The sequence below is a fragment of the Schistocerca cancellata genome, chromosome 2, assembly GCF_023864275.1.
Source record: "Schistocerca cancellata isolate TAMUIC-IGC-003103 chromosome 2, iqSchCanc2.1, whole genome shotgun sequence".
Lineage (NCBI taxonomy): Eukaryota > Metazoa > Arthropoda > Insecta > Orthoptera > Acrididae > Schistocerca > Schistocerca cancellata.
Window position 1 is genome coordinate 256,352,703 of NC_064627.1, and position 21,684 is coordinate 256,374,386.

Genomic DNA, 21,684 nt, shown 5'->3' on the forward strand with positions numbered 1-21,684 from the left:
CACATTGGAAGCGTGTATTCGTCATCGCCATACTGGCGTATCATCCGGCGTGATGGTATGGGATGCCATTGGTTACACGTCTCGGTCACCTCTTGTTCGCATTTATGGCACTTTGAACAGTGTACGTTACATTTCAGATGTGTTACGACCCGTGGCTCTACCCTTAATTCGATCCCTGCGAAACCCTACATTTCAGCAGGATAATGCACGACCGCATGTTGCAGGTCCTGTACGGGCCTTTCTGGATACAGAAAATGTTCGACTGTTGCCCTGGCCAGCACATTCTCCAGATCTCTCACCAATTGAAAACGTTTGGTCAATGGTGGCCGAGCAACTGGCTCGTCACAATACGCCAGTCACTACTCTTGATGAACTATGGTATCGTGTTAAAGCTGCATAGGCAGCTGTACCTGTACACGCCATCCAAGTTCTGTTTGACTCAATGCCCAGGGGTATCAAGGCCGTTATTACGGCCAAAGGTGGTTGTTCCAATTGCGTGAAAATGTAATCACATGTCAGTTCTACTATATTTGTCCAATGAATACCCGTTTATCATCTGCGTTTCTTCTTGGTGTAGCAATTTTAATGGGCAGTTGTGTATGTCAAATCAAGACGTTGGCTTATCAGCTAGTACAGCAATTGTGCAGCGCTCCTATTGATTTGCAGTAAGGTCGCATTCATTATGCGTGACGTTATGTCACAATTACAAGTACACATCAAGTGTTCAGGACGTTCTCCAGAATGTTCTGAAGAAGAGAAAAGTGTGTACGAAGATTTTATGCAAACATCTTGACTGTCTAACAGAAACAACGATGGGTGGATGCCTGCTGCAACCTGACAAATGCAAAATGCGAGTAATTTCTATTCTGCAGGAAATCATCACAAGACTTGGTGTTATCGAAGTGAACCTGCCACAGAACAACAAAATGCAAAAATTCACTTGAAGGATCAACACTTTGACGACATACCGACATTTAAACCAATGTAACGTAGTGTAGCGACTCCTGGCCAGTCGTCATAAAAAGCGTGTGATAGAATTTTTTCCGTGTGTGTAAGACCAGTTAACATGTATCGATATAGTGCCACGCACACGGCGAAAGAGAAATAATTTAAACACGAATAAACACGACCAAGTGAAGCAATAAAGGAAGACTTGTAAACATTTCACGAATGTACTATGTGTGTATGTAGAACACTCATAATTATTTGACGTTTTATGCATTTTTTAACTTTGAATCCATGACATATTATTATCTTTGAAAATCTTGTTAAATGAATTAGTGATTATGATCTGTGCCTCAGATAAAAAGGACAATTCAGTACATGTATAAATAGTAAAAAGCATTGTAATAATCTCGTTGTTGTCTTTGGGGTTCGTTACGAGTAACACTTGCGTGTTAAGCAAATATATATGCTAGCCGTGAGTCTTTTGTTCATGAAGCTTGAGATCCGCCATTAGGCGAGTTCTTGTAAAAAGCATTTAATTTAGCGGAAGCCGTTGTACCAATCTGCGAGGGCAACGGCCGCTGACGCAGCAGATTTAAAAAATATTTATTTCAGGCATCGCAGTCACCTAGCCGGTAAAGCGAGGTACATTAATAATATTTAACATTTTCTTACAGCTTACAGCAGTGCCTGCAGACTATATCATATTATTCAGTGCATATCTCAGTTTGATTTGGAAGGTGCTGTGCCACATGTTCCATGCGGCCGCAAAAAATATAACGAATAACTGTGTTATGACTTTATCATTTTCACATTTTGTGGCAAGGCTTGCTCTGTGAAACCAAAGCAATATTTTACATTTTTTACCTGAGATTAAGAGAACGCGGGCTAGCCGCGCGCCTATTCTAATTAACGGTATTAAAAAATCCACTGCATAACGTAAACAACATTCAGTTCTGTAACGATCATCTGAATTTCATTACTGACTTTTCTGAATACGATGCAAGGTAGTGAGTTCAGATACAGTTTTCTTTCTTTCTTGATTACGTTACAGTAGCAAGTGAATGTTCTCTACATGTTTATCCAGAGCAGATGTGGAAAAGCAATAATTTGATCCACGGTGTGCCACATTTATGATAAAAGTATTTATTCCCTCTCCCACTTCATGTCTGAACTTAACATATGTGTGCTAGTGTGACTCAGACAGCCAAAGTGAAATATTTATTCAACATTACTCAAAGTTACTTGCTTTTATGAAGAAAGAATTACTAAGTAAAGACAGTGTAATAACATTGAATCAAAACCATAGCTACTTGTAACAAATAATTTTGTGTACTGCCATCAGCTCTCAGTTTCAGTTTTATATCAGTCTGAACATTGCAAATCCAAACTTTAATATCGTAAAGCAAAGTTACTAGTTACCATGTACCAACTTACTTGCTGCTACACATATATAATCATATCTAAATAAATAAAACCACCAACCGAATAAAATTAACTCCAGTAGTAAAAAAGTGAGAGGTGGAGTAAGGGAGACGGAATAGTAGGGATTGAACAACATCTCAAAAAAGGACTTTTCTGTTTCTTATGGTTACCTGAACATAGTGTGCGTTGTACTCAAGTTGGGTAGCTTAAGAAGAAACATTAAGCATTAAAATATTTCTCTGATTTTTGTTAATTCAGTCTCTAAACTTTTCGGACCGATGGGGTCATGCTGGTATTTGTATTTGTAGTACTTACGAAATACTGGTTAATACGCTGCTGCAGAGTAGCGCTGTCAAAGTAGAGCAGCTGGTCGACAACGGCTCTGCGCTTCGGGTCCCTCGGGTATAGAGAGTCATCTTTCGCATACTGGTCGGCCAGGTAGCACAGTATGGCGCCGCTGAAAGCAGGGAACAGATACAGAATGCAGTGCTGCTGAAATTTCTTTCCATACACTAGCGGCTCAGTTATACAGCAAAGAATAAGTTCTTCAATAAGTTATACAAAATTCATAACACAAAGCTGTCTTTGGTTCTTTTATTGGCCACAAATCATCATCTGGTAGCTGTGCCATCGAAACTAGAACGTGAGTCGCAAACGTGACTACAATCACAAAAATAAAACGTAAATGACAAGAAGTAATTACGAGAGTCGAACAAAAACACTTTACATATTACGAATATGGCAACATAGGAATACAGCTAATGGCACATTTATTGACAAAGCTCCAATAAACACGGGTCCACAAATCAACCGTTACCGAGGTATTGCATTAATTAGAGTTGGGAACCACCTGTAAACGCCCCTGGGTACCGCCGTGTTTACGTTGGTTTCTCACGGTTTTGGATCGACTATCTGTTACTTTACGCGTGCGCAACTACTACCCTTTCCCCCTCCATGCACTGTGCCGTAGCGGCCTCACAATCAGTTACGACTTGCACTTCATGTATGGCAAAGCGAATGGCAGGCAGTGCCCTGGAGGCTGCACGATTGTATGAAGAAGCTTTTCTTCTCCGCAGACAGCCCGACAGGCGTACATTTAGCCGGGCATGTCAGTGCGTTAGAGAAACCGAGAGTTTTCGCACACCAGTACGAGAAGGTCGACGCATATGCTTAACACCCGATGTTAAGGAGCCATGTCACGGACTGCGCGGCCCTTCCCCCCGGAGGTTCGAGTCCTCCCTCGGGCATGGTTGTGTGAGTTGTTCTTAGCATAAGTTAGATTAAGTGGTGTAGGGACCGATGACCTAAGCAGTTTGCTCCCTTAGGAATTCAAACACACATTTGAACATTTGAACCCGATGTTGAGGAAAAGGTGCGCATTGTACACAAACGTTCGAGTACTTCGAAAAGAAGGACTGCTATCCAAGGGCGACAGAAGAGTGTGTGGCGGGTTTTAATCGGCAAGTACTCTATCTATATCATCTCCAGCGAGTGCAATCCCTCAACAATACAGATTTCCCTCATAGAGAGAATTCTGCCAAAGACTGCAACAACAGTGTACACTGAATTCCCTGTTTGTAAGCAGTATTCTGTTCACGGGTGACGCTGAATTTACATTCGGGCCGATGTCAGTCCTAATGCAGCACACGTATCACGACATCAGCAGCGTTGATCGTTGAACGTCTGGGCCGCCGGTGTCGCTGAGCGGTTCTAGGCGCTTCATTCTGGAACCGCTATGGTCGCAGGTTCCAATCCTTCCTCAGGCATGGATGTCTGTGATGTCCTTAGGTTAGTTAGATTTAAAAAAAATGGTTCAAATGGCTCTGAGCACTATGGGACTTAACTTCTTAGGTCATCAGTCCCCTATAACTTAGAACTACTTAAATCTAACTAACCTAAGGACATCACACACATCCATCCCCGAAGCAGGATTCGAACCTGCGACAGCAGCGGTCGCGCGGTTCCAGACTGAAGCGCCTAGGACCGCTCGGCCACTCCGGTCGGCCCCATATCGTTTCCAGTTATTATTTCGTAAACGCAGTATGGGGATCACACCCTAACAACGAAAAAAAAACCTTTAACGTAACACCACCTCCACCGTACTTTACCTATTTCACAGCACGTGATGGCAGGTGACATCCATGCATCCGCCAACCCAAACCCTTCCTTCGGATTATCGCAGGGCACAGCATGATCGTCACTCCAGCCCCCTACGCACAGTCACTGTGTTGGCTGGACTGCTGGCTGGAACTCACGAGTGATTCCCTTCGTTATTTCATGCGAATTTTAGAGCCACCCACCGCAATGCAAGGCGGTTCCTGTCCACCATTACGTGAGGTCTGCCTCGTTTTGCTTGAGTTGTTGCTGTTCCTTTGCGCTTCCACTTCCCAGTCGCATCACCAGCGGTCAACTTGGGCAGTCTTCGAAGGTCAGAAATATCTCTGATGTGTCTGTTAATTTGGTGACATCGAATGACTAGAACACGTTCGAAGTCACTGAGCAATACTGGCCTACCTATTCTGCTGTTATTACTTCTCTGCTGACAACACAATGCTCCTTTTATACTGGCCGGTCCACCTTTCGTGACGTCTTGTGATCAATTCCGCATTACACAAGTGTCTACGGATAGTTTTGTTCAGATTTTATTTTGTGGCCTTGGTAATTTGATTTCATAAGCTGTCATTTTGCAGTGTGAAAAACGGAAGGGATTTGAATATTGACTTACCTTTCCCACAAAATGAAACCATTGTCATCTAATGTTGGAACGGTGTGCTGCGGATTTAACTGAAATGAAAGATTGGAAATTGTGCATTGTTAGAATAAAACACATCATACTTGTTTTATACAGTTCATTCATTATGGTAAAATAGTTCATTAAAGACGACATCACCAAAGTAAAGCAATAGCTGAAAAGTTTTGAAGAGTAAAATAAATTTGAAACAGTAGCTTTTGACACTGTGCCGGCGACTTAAGAGCAATATTGTTGACGACTGCATATTGTATGTATTCTACACACATCAAAAAAAGTTTTGCATCACCTGAGTTCCGAGAGTTCCGCAACCTGTAAAGAAAATTGGAATAGAGATCAACATAAACATAAACATCATTTCCGCCCTTTTTATTGCTCATGAAAGCCACACATTGCATACGATACAGCGAGACCTTCAGAGGTGGTGGTCCAGACTGCTGTACACGCCGGTACCTCCAATACACAGTGGCACGTGCTCTTGCACTGATGCATGCCTGTATTTGTCGTGGCATACTATCCACAAGTTCATCAAGGCACTGTTGGTCGAGATTGTTCCACTCATAAACGGCCATTCGGCGTAGATCCCTCAGAGTGGTTGGTGGGTCACGTCGTCCATAAACAGCCCTTTTCAATCCATCCCAGGCATGTTCGATGGAGAACATGCTGGCCACTCTAGTCGAGCGATGTCGTTATCCTGAAGGAAGCCATTTACAAGATATGCACGATGGGATCGCGAATTGTCTTCCACGAATACGAATGCCTCGCCAATATCCTGCCGATATGGTTGCACTATCGGTCGGAGGATGGCATTTACGTAACGTACTGCCGCTACGGCGCCTTCCATGACCACCGCCGGCGTACTTCGACCCCACATAATGCCACCCCAAAACAGCAACGCGTTCAGCCTACTGGGTTGCCTCCAAACACGACGATTGTCTGGTTGAAGGCATATGTGACACTCATCGGTGAAGAGAACGTGATGCCAATCCTGAGCAGTCCATTCGGCATGTTGTTGGACCCATCTGTACCGCGCTGCATGGTGTCGTGGTTTGGACCTCGCCATGGACGTCGGGAGTGAAATTGCGCATCATGCGGCTTATTGCGCACAGTTTGAGTCATAACACGATCTCCAGTGGCTGCACGATAAGCATTATTCAACATGGTGGCGTTGCTGTCAGGGTTCCTCCGAGCCATAATCCATTGGTAGCGGTCATCCACTGCAGTAGTAGCCCTCGGGCGGCCTGACCGAGGCATGTTATCGGCAATTCCTGTCTCTCTGTATCTCCTCCATGTCCGAACAACATCGCTTTCGTTCACTACAATACGCGTGGACACTTCTCTAGCTGAGAGCCCTTCCTGGCACAAAGTAACAATGCGGATGCGATCGAACCACGGTATTGACTGAGTGGAATGACTGGAACTGATCGGCTGTCGGACCCTCTCCGTTTAATAGGCCCTGCTCATGCATGGTTGTTTACATCCTTGGGCGGGTTCAGTGAAGTCTCTGAACAGTCAAAGGGACTGTGTCTGTGATACAATATCCTAGTCAACATGTATCTTCAGGAGTTCTGGGAACTGGGGAGATGCAAAACTTTTTTGGTGTGTGTATATACTTATTTAGTTAATGTCACTGTAAAACAAGATTTGCATTACTTAAAATGACCTAAGAAGCCGTCTCAGGGCGGTGATTTTTGATCGTGTGGATAGAACGTGTATCAAACTGGAATGCAACGTTTTGTGCATAAGTATAGAACCTTCAGCCTGACTGTACGCCTGATGGCATTTCTAATGTTTTCTGCAGTAATTACTATATTTCTTTCTCCATATCTATCAATGGACCAATTACAAAATAAACATTGAAATCTTTGTATACTATAGGTAACATATTAATAAAGTCATTCTTTCTCCTGACGGGGTGTTATATTCAGACCAGCTTTATTTTCAACGTTTTCTGTAGAAGTATAGCCTCAGTTATGTATTTTAAGTAACGGAGGAACGATATAGTTTTAAGAGGAACAGTTATGTTTGTTAATTGTAGGTTGCGGCCACTGTCGGTGCTGCATGTCGGTGCTTAAATACCATCATCGGAGTAGTGCTAAGTTGCATATACGCTGCAACAACGCCCTCAATCGAAAGCTTTTGTTCGCGTCTTGAAAATGCAGTGCAGGATTTTTGTTGATGAACATTACGTGAAATTAGTGAATTATAAATACTGCTTGGAAGATTCTTTGGACTTCATTTTACATACACTTACTTAGACATAGTTTTCCCAATGCCATATAGCATATCAGGCATTATATTTCCTCCAGTAAACTCGATCAGCTGCCAAATTTTCAGTTTGTTCACAGTTCATGTCCATGTTGAAGATGCTTTGAGGAAGTCCGTTTCTAGGTGTTCTGAGGTGTTCCTCTGCTTCCGTGTCCAGATGTTGGTTTCCACAACAGTACTAATTTAGGGATTCTTCCATCTGTCATGTGTAGAACATGACACGCATGTGTCAGTCTCATTTCAGTAACCATTTTGTGCAGTCTGCGTAGACCACTTCTTGTCACTACTTCACGTTTGAAAGTGGTCGCGATAACTGACCATTAAAATTCGCCTCAAGCATCGATGGTGAAAAAGTTGAGCTCGCGTGCCGATTTTGCTGACATGTTCCAGGTCTCACATGCAAATACGGCTATTGGTAGCGTGATAGAAGAGTACAGTCGAAGCTTTGGACATACTTACAGAATCTGATTACCACATGGACTGCATTTATTCGAAGACTGAGGAAGCTTTCCTAATTCTGCTGTTGATATGTGCATCTACGTCTCCATTATTACAGATAAGGCTCTGAGATATGGAAATTGGTCAATTTTCATGCGGCATAATTTGAGTAGACATATACACATTTTATGCACAGTGTTTTCGTTTTATTACTGTTCATTTTTGCCCTGCAAAACTGACTATCCTATCCAGCTTGATAGTCATTTATTGTAAGCTTTGTGGGCTTTGTGCAAGAAGAACGACGTCATCACGGAAATGTAGATCCGTAAACCTTGTTTGGTCATTCAAACGTGTTCTCATGTTGGAGTTTTCCATAGTTTTTCTCATTATGAAATCTACGACAAATATGAAAAGGAATGGCGACAAAATATATCCCTATCTGACGCCTGTCAAAATGCTAAAAAAGGGGGTAGGGATGAGTTATATATGTAACACACAGTCATACGGTTATTTAGGGCCAGAAATAGGCAGTTTGGTTGAGTATCCGTTTCACATGTCCGGGTATTTTGAATATAAGGCCTGTATTTCATAGACGTTTCACCTGAGGCAGAACTTAGATTTATTCAAACGCTCAGGAACGAGAGACTGGAACAAATAGTTTGGAGCTAATTATACCAAGTAACAGAAACGTCACATGCTGCTATCTATATCTAGCGGGTGGTCATAATTAAAGAGCATCTACCCACAGAGGTCCAGCCTCGGCTGTTATTGTCGTAGGGCAGCGAAATGTGGTAATTAGATGTTTTAATGCGTTAGTGCGCAATCGATTTACGCTGGAAGAAAATTTGTTCCAGTTTTTGCCACCAGTTGTAAATCAGGCTGTGTGAATACAAGAAAAGCTGAAGAAATGTTTGCATATGCAGTGGATTAGGAGCAGACGCGAGAAAAATGTCAAACGACTGCCGCTTACACACTTTGTTCGCTATGAGCGCCGGAGACGTCAGTGAGATGTTGCATCTTTAAAACGACGTGATCGACAGTTACTCACAGCAGTTCTGGTAGAATCTGAGCAAAATGTTATTATATACTGGCCTTCAGATCAGGTAGAGATCGAATGTGTCCCTGGTAAACGCATTCTCTTATATATTCCCAGAGACAAAAGACTCATCGATTCATATCAGGTGATCTCGCAGGCTATGAATCTGGAAAACCTCTGGAGATAACATGTTCGTGGAAGATTGCATTAAGAAAATCTTTCACTAGGCGAGCGACATGAGGCGTTACGCCACCTTGCCTGAAAACAGGCGTTTCCACAGAGTTGCTCTCTTCCAAAGAAGGAATCACATACTTTACAGGGAGGTCTCGAAAACGTGGAGACGCCACGGTAGACCTGACAGGCCCTCTGGGTGCATTCTTCTCAACGAAGAATGGACCGTGAATAATGACGGTTGTGAATCAACACCGTACAGTAACAAATTCGGCAGTTTTGTGTATTCACTGCACCCTGTAGTGCAAAATGTAACTTCTACTTCATGTAATATTGCCTGGGCACGTGTCATCAGCTTGGATCCGTGCCAGAAGGTGAAAACGAATCTTTGACATTGCACCAGTTTGGGGTGATCTGAAAGTTGTATTATTCTGGAAGAATCAGATTTGTCAAAATCGCCAGCAATTCTTTTTATTACTGTCACCGTTTTCGAAAGATCTACGCTGTCATAATCGGATCTTGTAACATTATTAATTGTACGTGCTTATTACAATGGTGAAAGTCACATAGTGAAATTGCGTCTAATAAACCGTGGCAGGGAACATCAGCATGTCACAAAGTAGCCCACAGTTAAAACATGGGCCATGTTGTGCTGATGTCTCAGCATAGGAGCGTATGCACAACATGCTGTATGTTCCAGCTGTGTGTTACCTTCTTTGTGACATGCTGATGTTCCCCGCTGCGTTTTATTTGACACAATATCACTACGTGACTTTTAATATTTTAACAAGCATTTGCAATTAATAATGTTACAAGATCCGATGATGATGGCGTAGATCTCTCGAAATTGCTCGTAGTAATAAAAATGATTGCTAGCGGTCCTGGCTAACTTGACTCTTCTGGGATAATAGAAAGCGAAAACAAACTTCAGAGCATTGCTGTGTGTCCTGAGGTTTCAATTGCTGCGCCACGGGGACCAGTGTAAAATAGACCACGAAACGTTTCCTACTGTTGACCATGGGGTGTACAATTCTCGTGACAATACATGGACAGTAGCACTACTCGGGGCACGTGTTTCATGTTCAGTTACAGCAACAACAACCTCGTAAATAACTTCCTTCGGAACAGGACGCCTTCCTCTTCTAGGTGCCACACTAAACTCACCCGTATTTTCGAATTTCATTATCAGCTTCTTTAAACTATTTAATGACCTCAGCTCTCTCCTCGGACTTTTCAGTCTTTCAGTGCAGCACTGTAACTGCTGCCGTTCAATTAAAACCATTTCACTAACACTGTCTTCTCGATAGACATATCGGTCACTCACGTTATGCCTTGTGAAATGACAGTACGGATAGTACACAGACAGTGTACAGCGCCAGATTTGCACCTGGTGGCCAAAACTAGAACTAATTTTTTCCAGCATAAATCGGTTCTGCATCAATGCATTAGCATATCTGTTAAGTTTCGCTGCTATACGGTAATTACAGTCCACACTGAGCCTCCATGAGTAGCTGCACTTTATTTATAAACAGACAGTACATCATAAATGGTTTATGCACACTGGAAAACTGGCATCATATTCCTTAGAATGAACCCGCTGTCACTTTTTGTTTCTGTGGAACACTTGTTGTAGGGTGTGATGTGTTCTTTTAGTCAAACATTCCTGGAACCGAACGGACATGAACGAAGATTGCGTGATATTTGTGTATTCTGGTCAGAAGTCGACGGTGTGGCACACCGGGAACGCGTTTCAAAAATCTAGGAGGACGGAATGGACCTGTTCATGCGCATTGCATAATTCGCATTGAATAATAACCAAAAATACTAGTTGAGCTCATTGTAAAGATCTGTTCAGAACAATGGGCGTTTTAACTGCTCCATGTGAATGCATTTACCAGTCAGTTGTACACATCGAAAATAATATAGGTAATTACTGCACAAACAGCTCTGTCCATGACCATGCAACAAGAGATAGACTCAACTTACATCTACCAAGAAAAAATAAATATAAAACTCAAAACAGCATTTTCTACCACGGAATAAAACTGTACAAAAATTACCAAAAGAGATTAAAGAAATTGCCAAAATACACTTGTTTAAAAAGGCAGCTAAAAAGTACCTCTTATGCAATGCATTCTATACATTGAAGGATTACTTAGCTAAAGCAGAGAAGGGGTTTGATAAAAATGTTATACAAATAAATAATAATAGTAATGATTATAAAAATCCAACATTACACATAACATCTTCACTTTATGTACTTTTCCTTCTTGTTTTTCCTTTCTGGAAATACTTACCCCCAAGCTATGCATCGTACAATATTAACACCTCTTCCTCTTTTTGAGCTCAACATCTCACACATTATGGAGGGATGCTGACTGAGTTTTTCAGGATAGCAAATGGGAAGTTGCGGTACAGAAAATCGCCCAGAGATCACTAGTGTGAGTGTGTGTGTGTGTGTGTGTGTGTGTGTGTGTGTGTAGTGAGTGAAGTGTTATGAAGCAATGTGTGTATAGTGTGTGCAGTGACTGATAGTGAGATTTGAGTGAACAATTTATCATTACGTTATTTAATAAGTTATTTGTAAAAAAAAGTATTGTATGCCAGGAGTAAATCTAATGATTGTTTCTAACTGGAAGTCTGTAAATATGTGTGTATACGAATTATCTTATTTTAAATTGCTCTTAATTTGTAAATACTTTGACATGTGCTATACCCTTGTAAAAAGATATCTACGGATGTATTAAGCTGCTACTACTACTACTATTATGTCGAGTCCACTCTCAGTATTTGGCGAGGCAGTGGAGGAGAACGTGGAACGTGAAGTGGACGGCGTCACCTTGATGAAGGCGGCGTCGAGTTGCTCGCCAGCCAGTACGTTGAGCTCGCGCAGTATGATACGCAGCCCCAGGGCGCGCGCCAGAAGCAGCACTGAGCGGCACGGCGGGCTGGCCGCCATGTAGTACAGCAGGGGGGGTGCCTGTGGCGCCATCGTCTTCGCCGTCGCCGGGGGCTGCTTCGTCGCCTCCCTGCGGGCAACGGTGCACGTGGGCGTATTACAGGGGAGGTGGCTCTGTCTCCATTTTCCGAGTACACAATTCCCGATACTTAATTTCAGCCCAAATATTTATCAATATTATGCAAGCAGTCAAAACTCAGACTAGCTCCTAGTGCTATTTGAGCGGATCAGGTAACACAGTGGTAAGCACCACTGCCGTGAATTTAGAGTTGTAGGTCAAACGGCGCTACCTATGAGCAGGAGAATGTAATACACCGGGTCAAAAGTTCTAATTTACATCTACATCTACATCTACATCCATACTCCGCAAGCCACCTGACGGTGTGTGGCGGAGGGTACCTTGAGTACCTCTATCGGTTCTCCCTTCTATTCCAGTCTCGTATTGTTCGTGGAAAGAAGGATTGTCGGTATGCCTCTGTGTGGGCTCTAATCTCTCTGATTTTATCCTCATGGTCTCTTCGCGAGATATACGTAGGAGGGAGCAATATACTGCTTGACTCTTCGGTGAAGGTATGTTCTCGAAACTTTGACAAAAGCCCGTACCGAGCTACTGAGCGTCTCTCTTGCAGAGTCTTCCACTGGAGTTTGTCTATCGTCTCCGTAACGCTTTCGCGATTACTAAATGATCCTGTAACGAAGCGCGCTGCTCTCCGTTGGATCTTCTCTATATCTTCTATCAACTCTATCTGGTACGGATCCCACACTGCTGAGCAGTATTCAAGCAGTGGGCGAACAAGCGTACTGTAACCTACTTCCTTTGTTTTCGGATTGCATTTCCTTAAGATTCTTCCAATGAATCTCAGTCTGGCATCTGCTTTACCGACGATCAACATTATATGATCATTCCATTTTAAATCACTCCTAATGCGTACTCCCAGATAATTTATGGTATTAACTGCTTCCAGTTGCTGACCTGCTATTTTACTCCGTCTAAATCCGGGTTGCCTTGTACGAAAACATAATGCCAAGTGATAGGTAAAATGACTGACTAAGAGGTATCGGATATAGCCTTGTACGTTTTCAAAGATTATAGCCACTTTTGAAGAGTTTCAAGGAAACGAAGATGTTCTGAGTCATCCGATTATCTCCGACCAGGAGTTGAGTACATCCCCACTGACTCAGATGATTCGGAGATATGTAAATTTACAAATCTGTCGTACTTAGAATGTTTCAATAACAAAATAGTATGCTTGTACATACCATACTGTTCCTGAAATGTACGCAATGTGAGGCTATTATTGAATAGCTAATGTCGAAAATTTGATGATGTGTGTATGCATACTTCTTCGTTCATATTCCTCCAAGTAATAATAATAATAATAATAATAATAATAATAAAGTGCTGGTACATAAGTTACACTACCGGCCATTAAAACTGCTACACCAAGAAGAAATGCACATGATAAACGGCTAATCATTGGACTAATATATTATACCAGAACTGAAATGTGATTACATTTTCACGCAATTTGGGTGCATAGATCCTGAGAAATCAGTACCCAGAACAACCACCTCTGGCCGTAATAACGGCCTTGATACGCTTTCGCATTGAGTCAAACAGAGCTTGGATGGCGTGTACAGGTACAGCTGCCCATGCAGCTTCAATACGACACCACAGTTCATCAAGAGTAGTGACTGGCGTATTGTGACGAGCCAGTTGCTCGGCCACCATTGACCAGACGTTTTCAGTTGCTGAGAGATCTGGAGAATGTGCTGGCCAGGGCAGCACTCGAACATTTTCTGTATCCACAAAGGCTCGTACAGGACCTGCAACGCGCGGTCGTGCATTATCCTGTTGAAATGTAGGGTTTCGCAGGGATCGAATGAAGGGTAGAGCTACGGGTCGTAACGCATCTGAAATGCAACGTCCACTGTTCAAAGTGCCGTCAATGCGAACAAGAGGTGACCGAGACGTGTAACCGATGGCACCCCACACCATCACGCCAGGTGATACGCCAGTATGGCGATGACGAATACACGCTTCCAATGAGCGTTCACCGCGATGTCGCCAAACACGGATGCGACCATCATGACGGTGTAAACAGAACCTGGATTCATCCGAAAAAATGGCGTTTTGCCATTTGTGCACCCAGGTTCGTCGTTGAGTACACCATCGCAGGCGCTCCTGTCTGTGATGCAGCGTCAAGGGTAACCGCAGCCATGGTCTCCGAGCTGATAGTCCATGCTGCTGCAAACGTCCTCGAACTGTTCGTGCACATGGTTGTCTTGCAGACGCCCCCATCTGTTGACTCAGGGATCGAGACTTGGCTGCACGATCCGTTACAGCCATGCAGATGAGATGCCTGTCATCTCGACTGCTACTGATGCGAGACCGTTGGGATCCAGCACGGCGTTCCGTATTACTCTCCTCAATCCACCGATTCCATATTCAGCTAATAGTCATTGGATCTCGAGCAACGCGAGCAGCAATGTCGTGATACGATAAATCGCTATCGCGATAGGCTACAATCCGACCTTTATCAAAGTCGGAAACGTGATGGTACGCATTTCTCCTCCTTACACGAGACATCACAACGAAGTTTCACCAGACAACTCCGGTCAACTGCTGTTTGTGTATGAGAAATCGATTGGAAACTTTCCTCATGCCAACACGTTGTAGGTGTCGCCAACGGCGCCAACCTTGTGTGAATGTTCTGATAAGCTAATCATTTGCATATCACAGCATCTTCTTCCTGTCGGTTAAATTTCGCGTCTGTAGCACGTCATCTTTGTGGTTTAGGAATTCTAATGGTCGGTAGTGTATTTGAGCGGCTCAAGTAACACAATGGTAAGCATCACTGCCGTGAATTTTGAGTTATAGGTCAAACGGCGCTACCTACGAGCAGGAGAATGTAATAAACCGGGTCAAAAGCTCTAATTTCACTCCTCTTAAATCAGGGTAGCCTTGTGCGGAAACATAATGGCAAGCGATAGGTAAAATGGGTGACTAAGGGGTATCAGAGATATCCTTGTACGTTTTGAAGGATTATAGCCACTTTTGACGAGTTGTAAGAAACCGAAGATGTACTGAGTCATCCTGATATCTGACCATGATCCTGAGTATATCCCCACTGACTCAGATGAGATATGTAAATTTGCAAATCTGTCGTACTTGGAATGTTTCAAGAACAAAATGGTGTGCTTGTACATACCATTCTGTTCCTGAAATGTACGGAATATGAGGCTTTTATTGAATAGCTGATGTCGATGATTTGATGATGTGTGTATGCATACTTCATCGTTCATATTCCTCCAAGTAATAATAATAATAATAATAATAATAATCAAGTGGCGGTGCATAAGTTAGTAGTGTTTTCCGTAAGTTTAATAAAGACAACAGATATACATAACTGAGACGTTAGTCATCAATTATGTGTTCTCCTTCACTATTTCCAACAGTCTAACAATGCTGCAGTAAGTTTTAGATTCTGCGACTGTAGATATCGCGGGGTTTTGAGGCGATGAACTCGTCGAACCACGAGGAAATTCCTTGGCGATTGTTCGATAGAGAGCGGAAAATGTGAAAATCTGGGGCCCTGGTCTACGTCAATACTGTATGCCGAGGAACATGGGATACTAGTCGTGCAGGCTATTAGGGGGCGCGCGCGTTGTCACTGGTCAATTACTTATCGTCAGATAGACAACGCGGCCACCTCTTTGTGTTAGGAATGCGTTGGGAGATGTGAGAAATGCGAAGGCATCGTATTAAGCGCGAAAATACAAAGCTGCCAGGAAGGTAGAGCAGACACCTGCGTTAATGAGGAATCCAGGTTTTTCTTAGAATATTTCCTGTGTGTGTGTGGGGGGGGGGGGAGGGGCGAAGGGGTGAGGGAAATATTTGAACTTTCAACACGCCCTCTCAACTTCCCCTTCCGTTAAACCCACGCCATGATACCCATGTTCCCCCGTGGACAGTGATACCGCCCTAGAAAAAGTTTAACGTGAAGTCTTTCGTGTTGTAACGCTTAGATAAAAATTTGTCGATTAAGTGGCCACATCAAATTCAAACAAAATTCCAAGCCTTCGTTGACTGCTTTCATCATCGTCTTCAGGGGCTATGTCTAACTATGGTAAACTGCCGAGGCTTTCCCATTTATGCCCTGAAGACGGCATTCGATTGGCAGGATTTCATCATGATAACGTCATGGAGATGCCGAGTCTTCAGGAGGCAACCTCTTCAACCACAAAATACGTTTGTACTCGCTGTCTAGCATCATTTGCAGCCCGTCATTCATATCAGATGGAAAACTGTGAGAAGTCTTCCTCTGTGATCTTTCTTTATCAAGTGCGCTCTTTCATACATTACTAACTGCGCAGTCGGCGTCTTTATGGAAGTTGCTATCAGATAGTCTAGTTTCCACCGCTTACTTAATCGCAGTCCCCGTAGTTCGAATCCTGAGGCAGAATCCTTGTTTTATCAAACATAATCTTGTGTTGTTTATTAGACTGTTATTGGCCACCAGTGATTTTTCAAAATTTTTGTGACGATATTCAGCACGACGTTCGGCGTTCCGCATAGACTGCCCCACGTCACTGCTGCCACCCTCGCAACAGAAGGGGCTGATGACCATAGATGTTAATTCCCATAGTGCTCAGAGCCATTTTGAACGCGCAACAGAACATTATAAATAACTGGTACTCTTAGGCCGGTCTTATCTTTACCACGTCTCAACATTTCTTCAATTTTCTGGTTCCTCGCAGTTTAAAACTCTACCCGTCTTACTCGTTGTTGCATCTCAGAATGGATGCCGCGCTATGTGGTGGCCCTACTGGTTTGGTTGAACGGCGTCGTGTCCTCGACAGCGTTGACCTAATGACACGGATTGAATTCCCGTCCACTCTGAACACTGTCGTCAGATGATTAACTGTAGACTTTCAGAATGAAAGGACATAGAAACTATCGCTTCCGGGGGGTGCGAATGTGTCAGGAACAAAATGGCACACGGAGAGGAATACCGGAGTGTCGTTTCATCATTCGTGGGTGTAACAGGGCGATAGGTAAGTGATACACGCTTTCTTCTGACCTAGGAGCGTCACACCTCAATAGGCCTGTTCAGCTTATTAGAGACTTTATACGATATTCGGTAAAACACACATCACGCAATAAGCTGATGACAAAAATACAGAATGTGCAAGATAATGTTGAACGTTAGTACTTGTGATGTCAAACTGTCAAGCCAAAAATTTAAATTTATTAGATATTGTTGTGGCCTCTGAAATACGTGGTCCCACGTCAAAAACGATACCTCATGGCGGAACCACAAGTGAGGACAGTCGCTACCTGACGCAGCAACGAATAAAAGACGTCGGAGTAGACAACCCTAAAGAAGTTGGACACGCCGTCGCTATCGGAAGCTTACTTGCATCAGAGCACAGCGCAGCTCACTCACTCTGTAATCATTGCCTGCTACGACAGCACAGTCTTAGGACAGATCCAGCTGCGACCTGTCAGACGTATTAGTCAGAACTGTGTAGCAAAGAGTGTAGTCACTTGTACATTGAGATGAGACTATCAGTCTGCATTGTATTAAGTGATAACAGTTACAGGCTTCGGCGACAGTAACAAATACGTAGCGGTATTCCTGTGGATACGAATTGTTTACAAGCATTTTAGATTGTTCAGTTCAAAATAAAGTGGCCCGGTATTTTGTGTACAGTTGCAGTATCCGCTCGACCTCTTCCAGAAGTAAATCTAGGCTTGCTACGATACCCTGCAGTGTCGACGAGGATTCTCAAGTGTGTTTTCTTTTTTTCGTCCGGCAATACAGATACTAAGAACGAAAATTTGAATATTACTTTTTTCTGTGTTCCTGAGGGCGACCGAGAAATAACGAGAATATTTTTCCCATCATCTGCTGTTCAGTAAGTTACAAATTAACGGCATTTTTAAAAAAGCACCTATATTAAACGCTACTTCATTCTAGGACATATGTAGACTGAAATGATTAACGTGACGTGGGAGTGCAGCAAATAAGGCAGTTGCAGCAGCGGAATCAGTCCACTTTATCGAATTCCGACATAAAGTTCAAACACCAACGGAAATCGAGTCATTTACCGACTTGCAAAGCAGCGTCATAGATTAGTGGCCGGCCGGGGTGGCCGAGCGGTTCTAGGCGCTACAGTCTGGAACCGCCTGACTGCTACAGTCGCAGGTTCGAATCCTGCCCCGGGTATGGATGTGTGTGGTATCCTTAGGTTAGTTAGGTTTAATTAGTTCTAAGTCCTAGGGGACTGACGACCTCAGAAGTTAAGTTCCATAGTGCTCAGAGCCATTTGAACCATGGATTAGTGAAGCAGCGGACATACAAAAATTATGGGGAATCAGATTTGTTAAAAATAGGAATAAAGTAACATAGTAATGATGGCAATACTTTGAGAAAATTTGCACTGATCACATGCTCCAATTCCAGTGTCAACAGCTGTACAGGGACCCATTACACTAATCACCAAGGAGGCGGTTGCACAAAACGAAAAATGGAAAGGCGGCGAGACCAAAAATTTTACCTGCATATTTGTCGAAATCAAAGCACTGGGATTCAGCTGAATGGCTGACAGATTTCTTCAACAAAATTACTGAAGATGGAAGGACATCAGCTGATTGGACATGTTGCACAATAGTTCAAACAGCCCTAATTTGGAAGCATAAGGGTAGCCCAGCTGTATGTAGCGACTATCGCCCAATAAAGCTTCTATCTTCGAATCCGTCATCGACCAGCAGAAAAATGCTTCTGTCGTACCACAAAAAGGCAAATATGCTCCAGTTTCAAACACTGACTGAAAAGGGAGGTAGCAGCTCTCTCATTCTAACTTCCTCGTCATCTTTAAAAATTTTCCTAAAAATTTTGGTATGCACATTCGCGCTTTTTTATGCTGAGAGAGAAGGAAAAGTAATAAATACTGGAAGATAGAAGACAGTGGTTGTGGTATAGAAAGAGCGAAGGAGACAATAGCAGTCCGAAAGATAGAGCGTTGGCACATAGTTGACAGTGACAGAACAGTTCTAGGGAAAGAGTGAAGGAGACAGTGCCAGTGGGAGAGGAATACAGAGAAGGTGAAAATGGAAGCGGTTGAGAGCCAGTGTAAATGAGAGGCACAGTCTATGGCAATGACAACGAGCAAGAGACAGACAGCGAGAACACACAGCAGCAATGGGAAGGAATAAATGAGATACTAGCAGTAAGAGAGAGCAAGAGGAAAACAGTGACAGTGAGATGAGGCAATAGTAGTAGTAGTTTTGGTAAACATAAATTTCTAGTGCAGCTCATGATACATAGAAGATGTCTTTTAACAAATATCTGAAAGCTATGTGAGCTATTTCTAGCTCCAACTACCATACCGCGTTCAAAATCTGTCATTCCCGTCGTGTGGTCTTAATCACGTCGGAAACTTTCTCACGTGAATCAGACGAATACAAACTGGTATAAGCGATTCTACCGCCATCTGTTTGTAGGCATATCGCTATTCCATTACTTTTGTCACCTCAGTGTACGGCGACCTACGTCTCCAGACACATGAAACTGGCATCATCACTGAGCTAAAGTCTATGAAAAATACGGCTTCCTCTAGTATCCGCTCCAAGTTATTGCAAAAGTCAGAACGAAGCTTATGGCCCCGAGTATTCAGCCCCTGTTACAACGGGAGCCAGTATGGCTTTATACGGAGATATTCATATACCGGGTGATCAAAACGTCAGTATAAATTTAAAACTGAATAAATCACGGAATAGCGTAGATAGAGAGGTACAAATTGACACACATGCTTGGAATGACATGGGGTTTTATTAGAAAAAAAAAATACAAAAATTCAAAAAATGTCCGACAGATGGTGCTTCATCTGACCAGAATATCAATAATCAGCACAACAAAGTAAGACAAAGCAATGATGTTCTTTACAGTGAAACCTTCCCGTCTCCTCTATACCTCTTGTGTTATTGATAACCTTCCCTTTTACAACAAACTATGTAAACTTTACTAAGGATTTCTATCTCTTGCTTAATAATACCAAATGAAATCTTCCCTTTGAAATTTATTCTCTTTCTCTATCTTCGCATACAAATTTAATTGCTGCTTATTAAAAGTGATTTTCTGATTATTTCGACGAAACATAGAATGTGTCGTCGTCGTGGCCCTCAGTCGTTATCTGCAATAACCAAAAACTGTTCCTTACCTTTTTTACTGTTACTGGATCGCCATCTGACTGCTACATCGAACTGCGACATGAATATACTTACTCTGTTTTACTATACTCTATCAGCTGCTGGTGGGCTTTCATAATAAGTGGCTGTATTTACTACCATAGCTGACGTTATTCTTTAATAGCAAAGCTAACGTTATTCTTTAATTAATTTGATTGAAGTTACGTAATTCATAGTTAAACTTTTTCTTGACAACAATAAAATTTTGCGAAGTTTTACGTTGATGGTTTTTGGGATGGATTATAATTAGAAATGCAATATTGCTGGCAGAAGTTAATTATATTCTGAATGAAGTGATTTTACAAACGTTCAAATGGGACTTACTTTTTACAATAATCTTACAACTAGCAATGGGAAAACATACCTTCAGTAGTCTTGAGTTTCTCAAAAAATTAATTCAATAATATTAGTTACTCTTATGATAATAGTTAGCTGATGTCTCTGTACAACCGTTTATAATCTCTTGTAAATCATAGCTAGTGGCTGGCAGGCACACCGCTCCTCTCAACCTCTCGCTAAAGACCTGCTACCGACTCGCTTCACTTCTCGCTTACTACTGACTTCGTACGAACGCTAAAGTGCCATTTCTCCTGCCAACAATGCTTTCTGGTGCAGACAATCCCTGCTACCATTACAAAATGTATCAATGCACGATCTTTCCCGCTCTTTTCTTAAAATGTATCCGTACGCGGTTTGTCCCGCCCTTTTTAAAATTGTATCAACAATACTTCGGTGCAGATATTCCCTGCTACCACAATTATTTCCAACATGACAAATATTAATTATTCCTACTTAATCCTATTAATGAAATATAAACACCTTACATAAATTGTGGTTTGACAATAGAGAACAGAAATATACACATCTTACAGCAGGAAATGCTCAATATGTCCACCATCATTCCACAACAATAGCTGTAGTCGAGGAATAATGTTGTGAACAGCACTGTAAAGTATGTCCGAAGTTATGCTGAGGCATTGGAGTCGGATGTTGTCTTTCAGCATCCCTAGAGATGTCGGTCGATCATGATACTCTTGCGACTTCAGGTAACCCCAAAGCCAATAATCGCACGGAATGAGGTCTGGAGACCTGGGAGGCCAAGCATGACGAAAGTGGCGGTTGAGCACACGATCATCACCAAACGACACGCGCAAGAGATCTTTCACGCGTCTAGCAATATGGGGTGGTTCTAATAAAACCCCGTGTCATCCCAAGCATGTGTGTCAATTTTTACCTCTGTATCTACATTATTCCGTGGCTTATTAAGTTTTCAAATTAATACTGACTTTTTGATCACCCGGTAGAATGCGCTGGATGGCTGATTGTGGTACCTGCAATTCTCTTCGCGGACGTGTCGTCGATTTGTCCATTGACGATCTGCCTTCTCCACTGACGATCCCGACCGATTTGTTTGCTTCGCATCATATAAGCAGACAGTC

General features: G+C 42.7%; 1 protein-coding gene across 1 annotated transcript in view; it reads right to left on the reverse strand.

The window, feature by feature from the left end:
• The window catches only part of LOC126161592 (glutathione S-transferase 1-1-like), a 79,607-nt gene that overhangs the window by 46,981 nt on the left and 10,942 nt on the right, over window positions 1–21,684 (reverse strand). The window contains exons 2-4 of the mRNA XM_049917539.1: window positions 11,872–12,061; window positions 5,096–5,154; window positions 2,686–2,827 (exon numbers count right to left, since the gene is read on the reverse strand). Coding sequence (XP_049773496.1) covers window positions 2,686–2,827; window positions 5,096–5,154; window positions 11,872–12,024 — 354 coding nt within the window. The 5' untranslated portion in view covers window positions 12,025–12,061. The remainder of the gene's footprint in view (window positions 1–2,685; window positions 2,828–5,095; window positions 5,155–11,871; window positions 12,062–21,684) is intronic.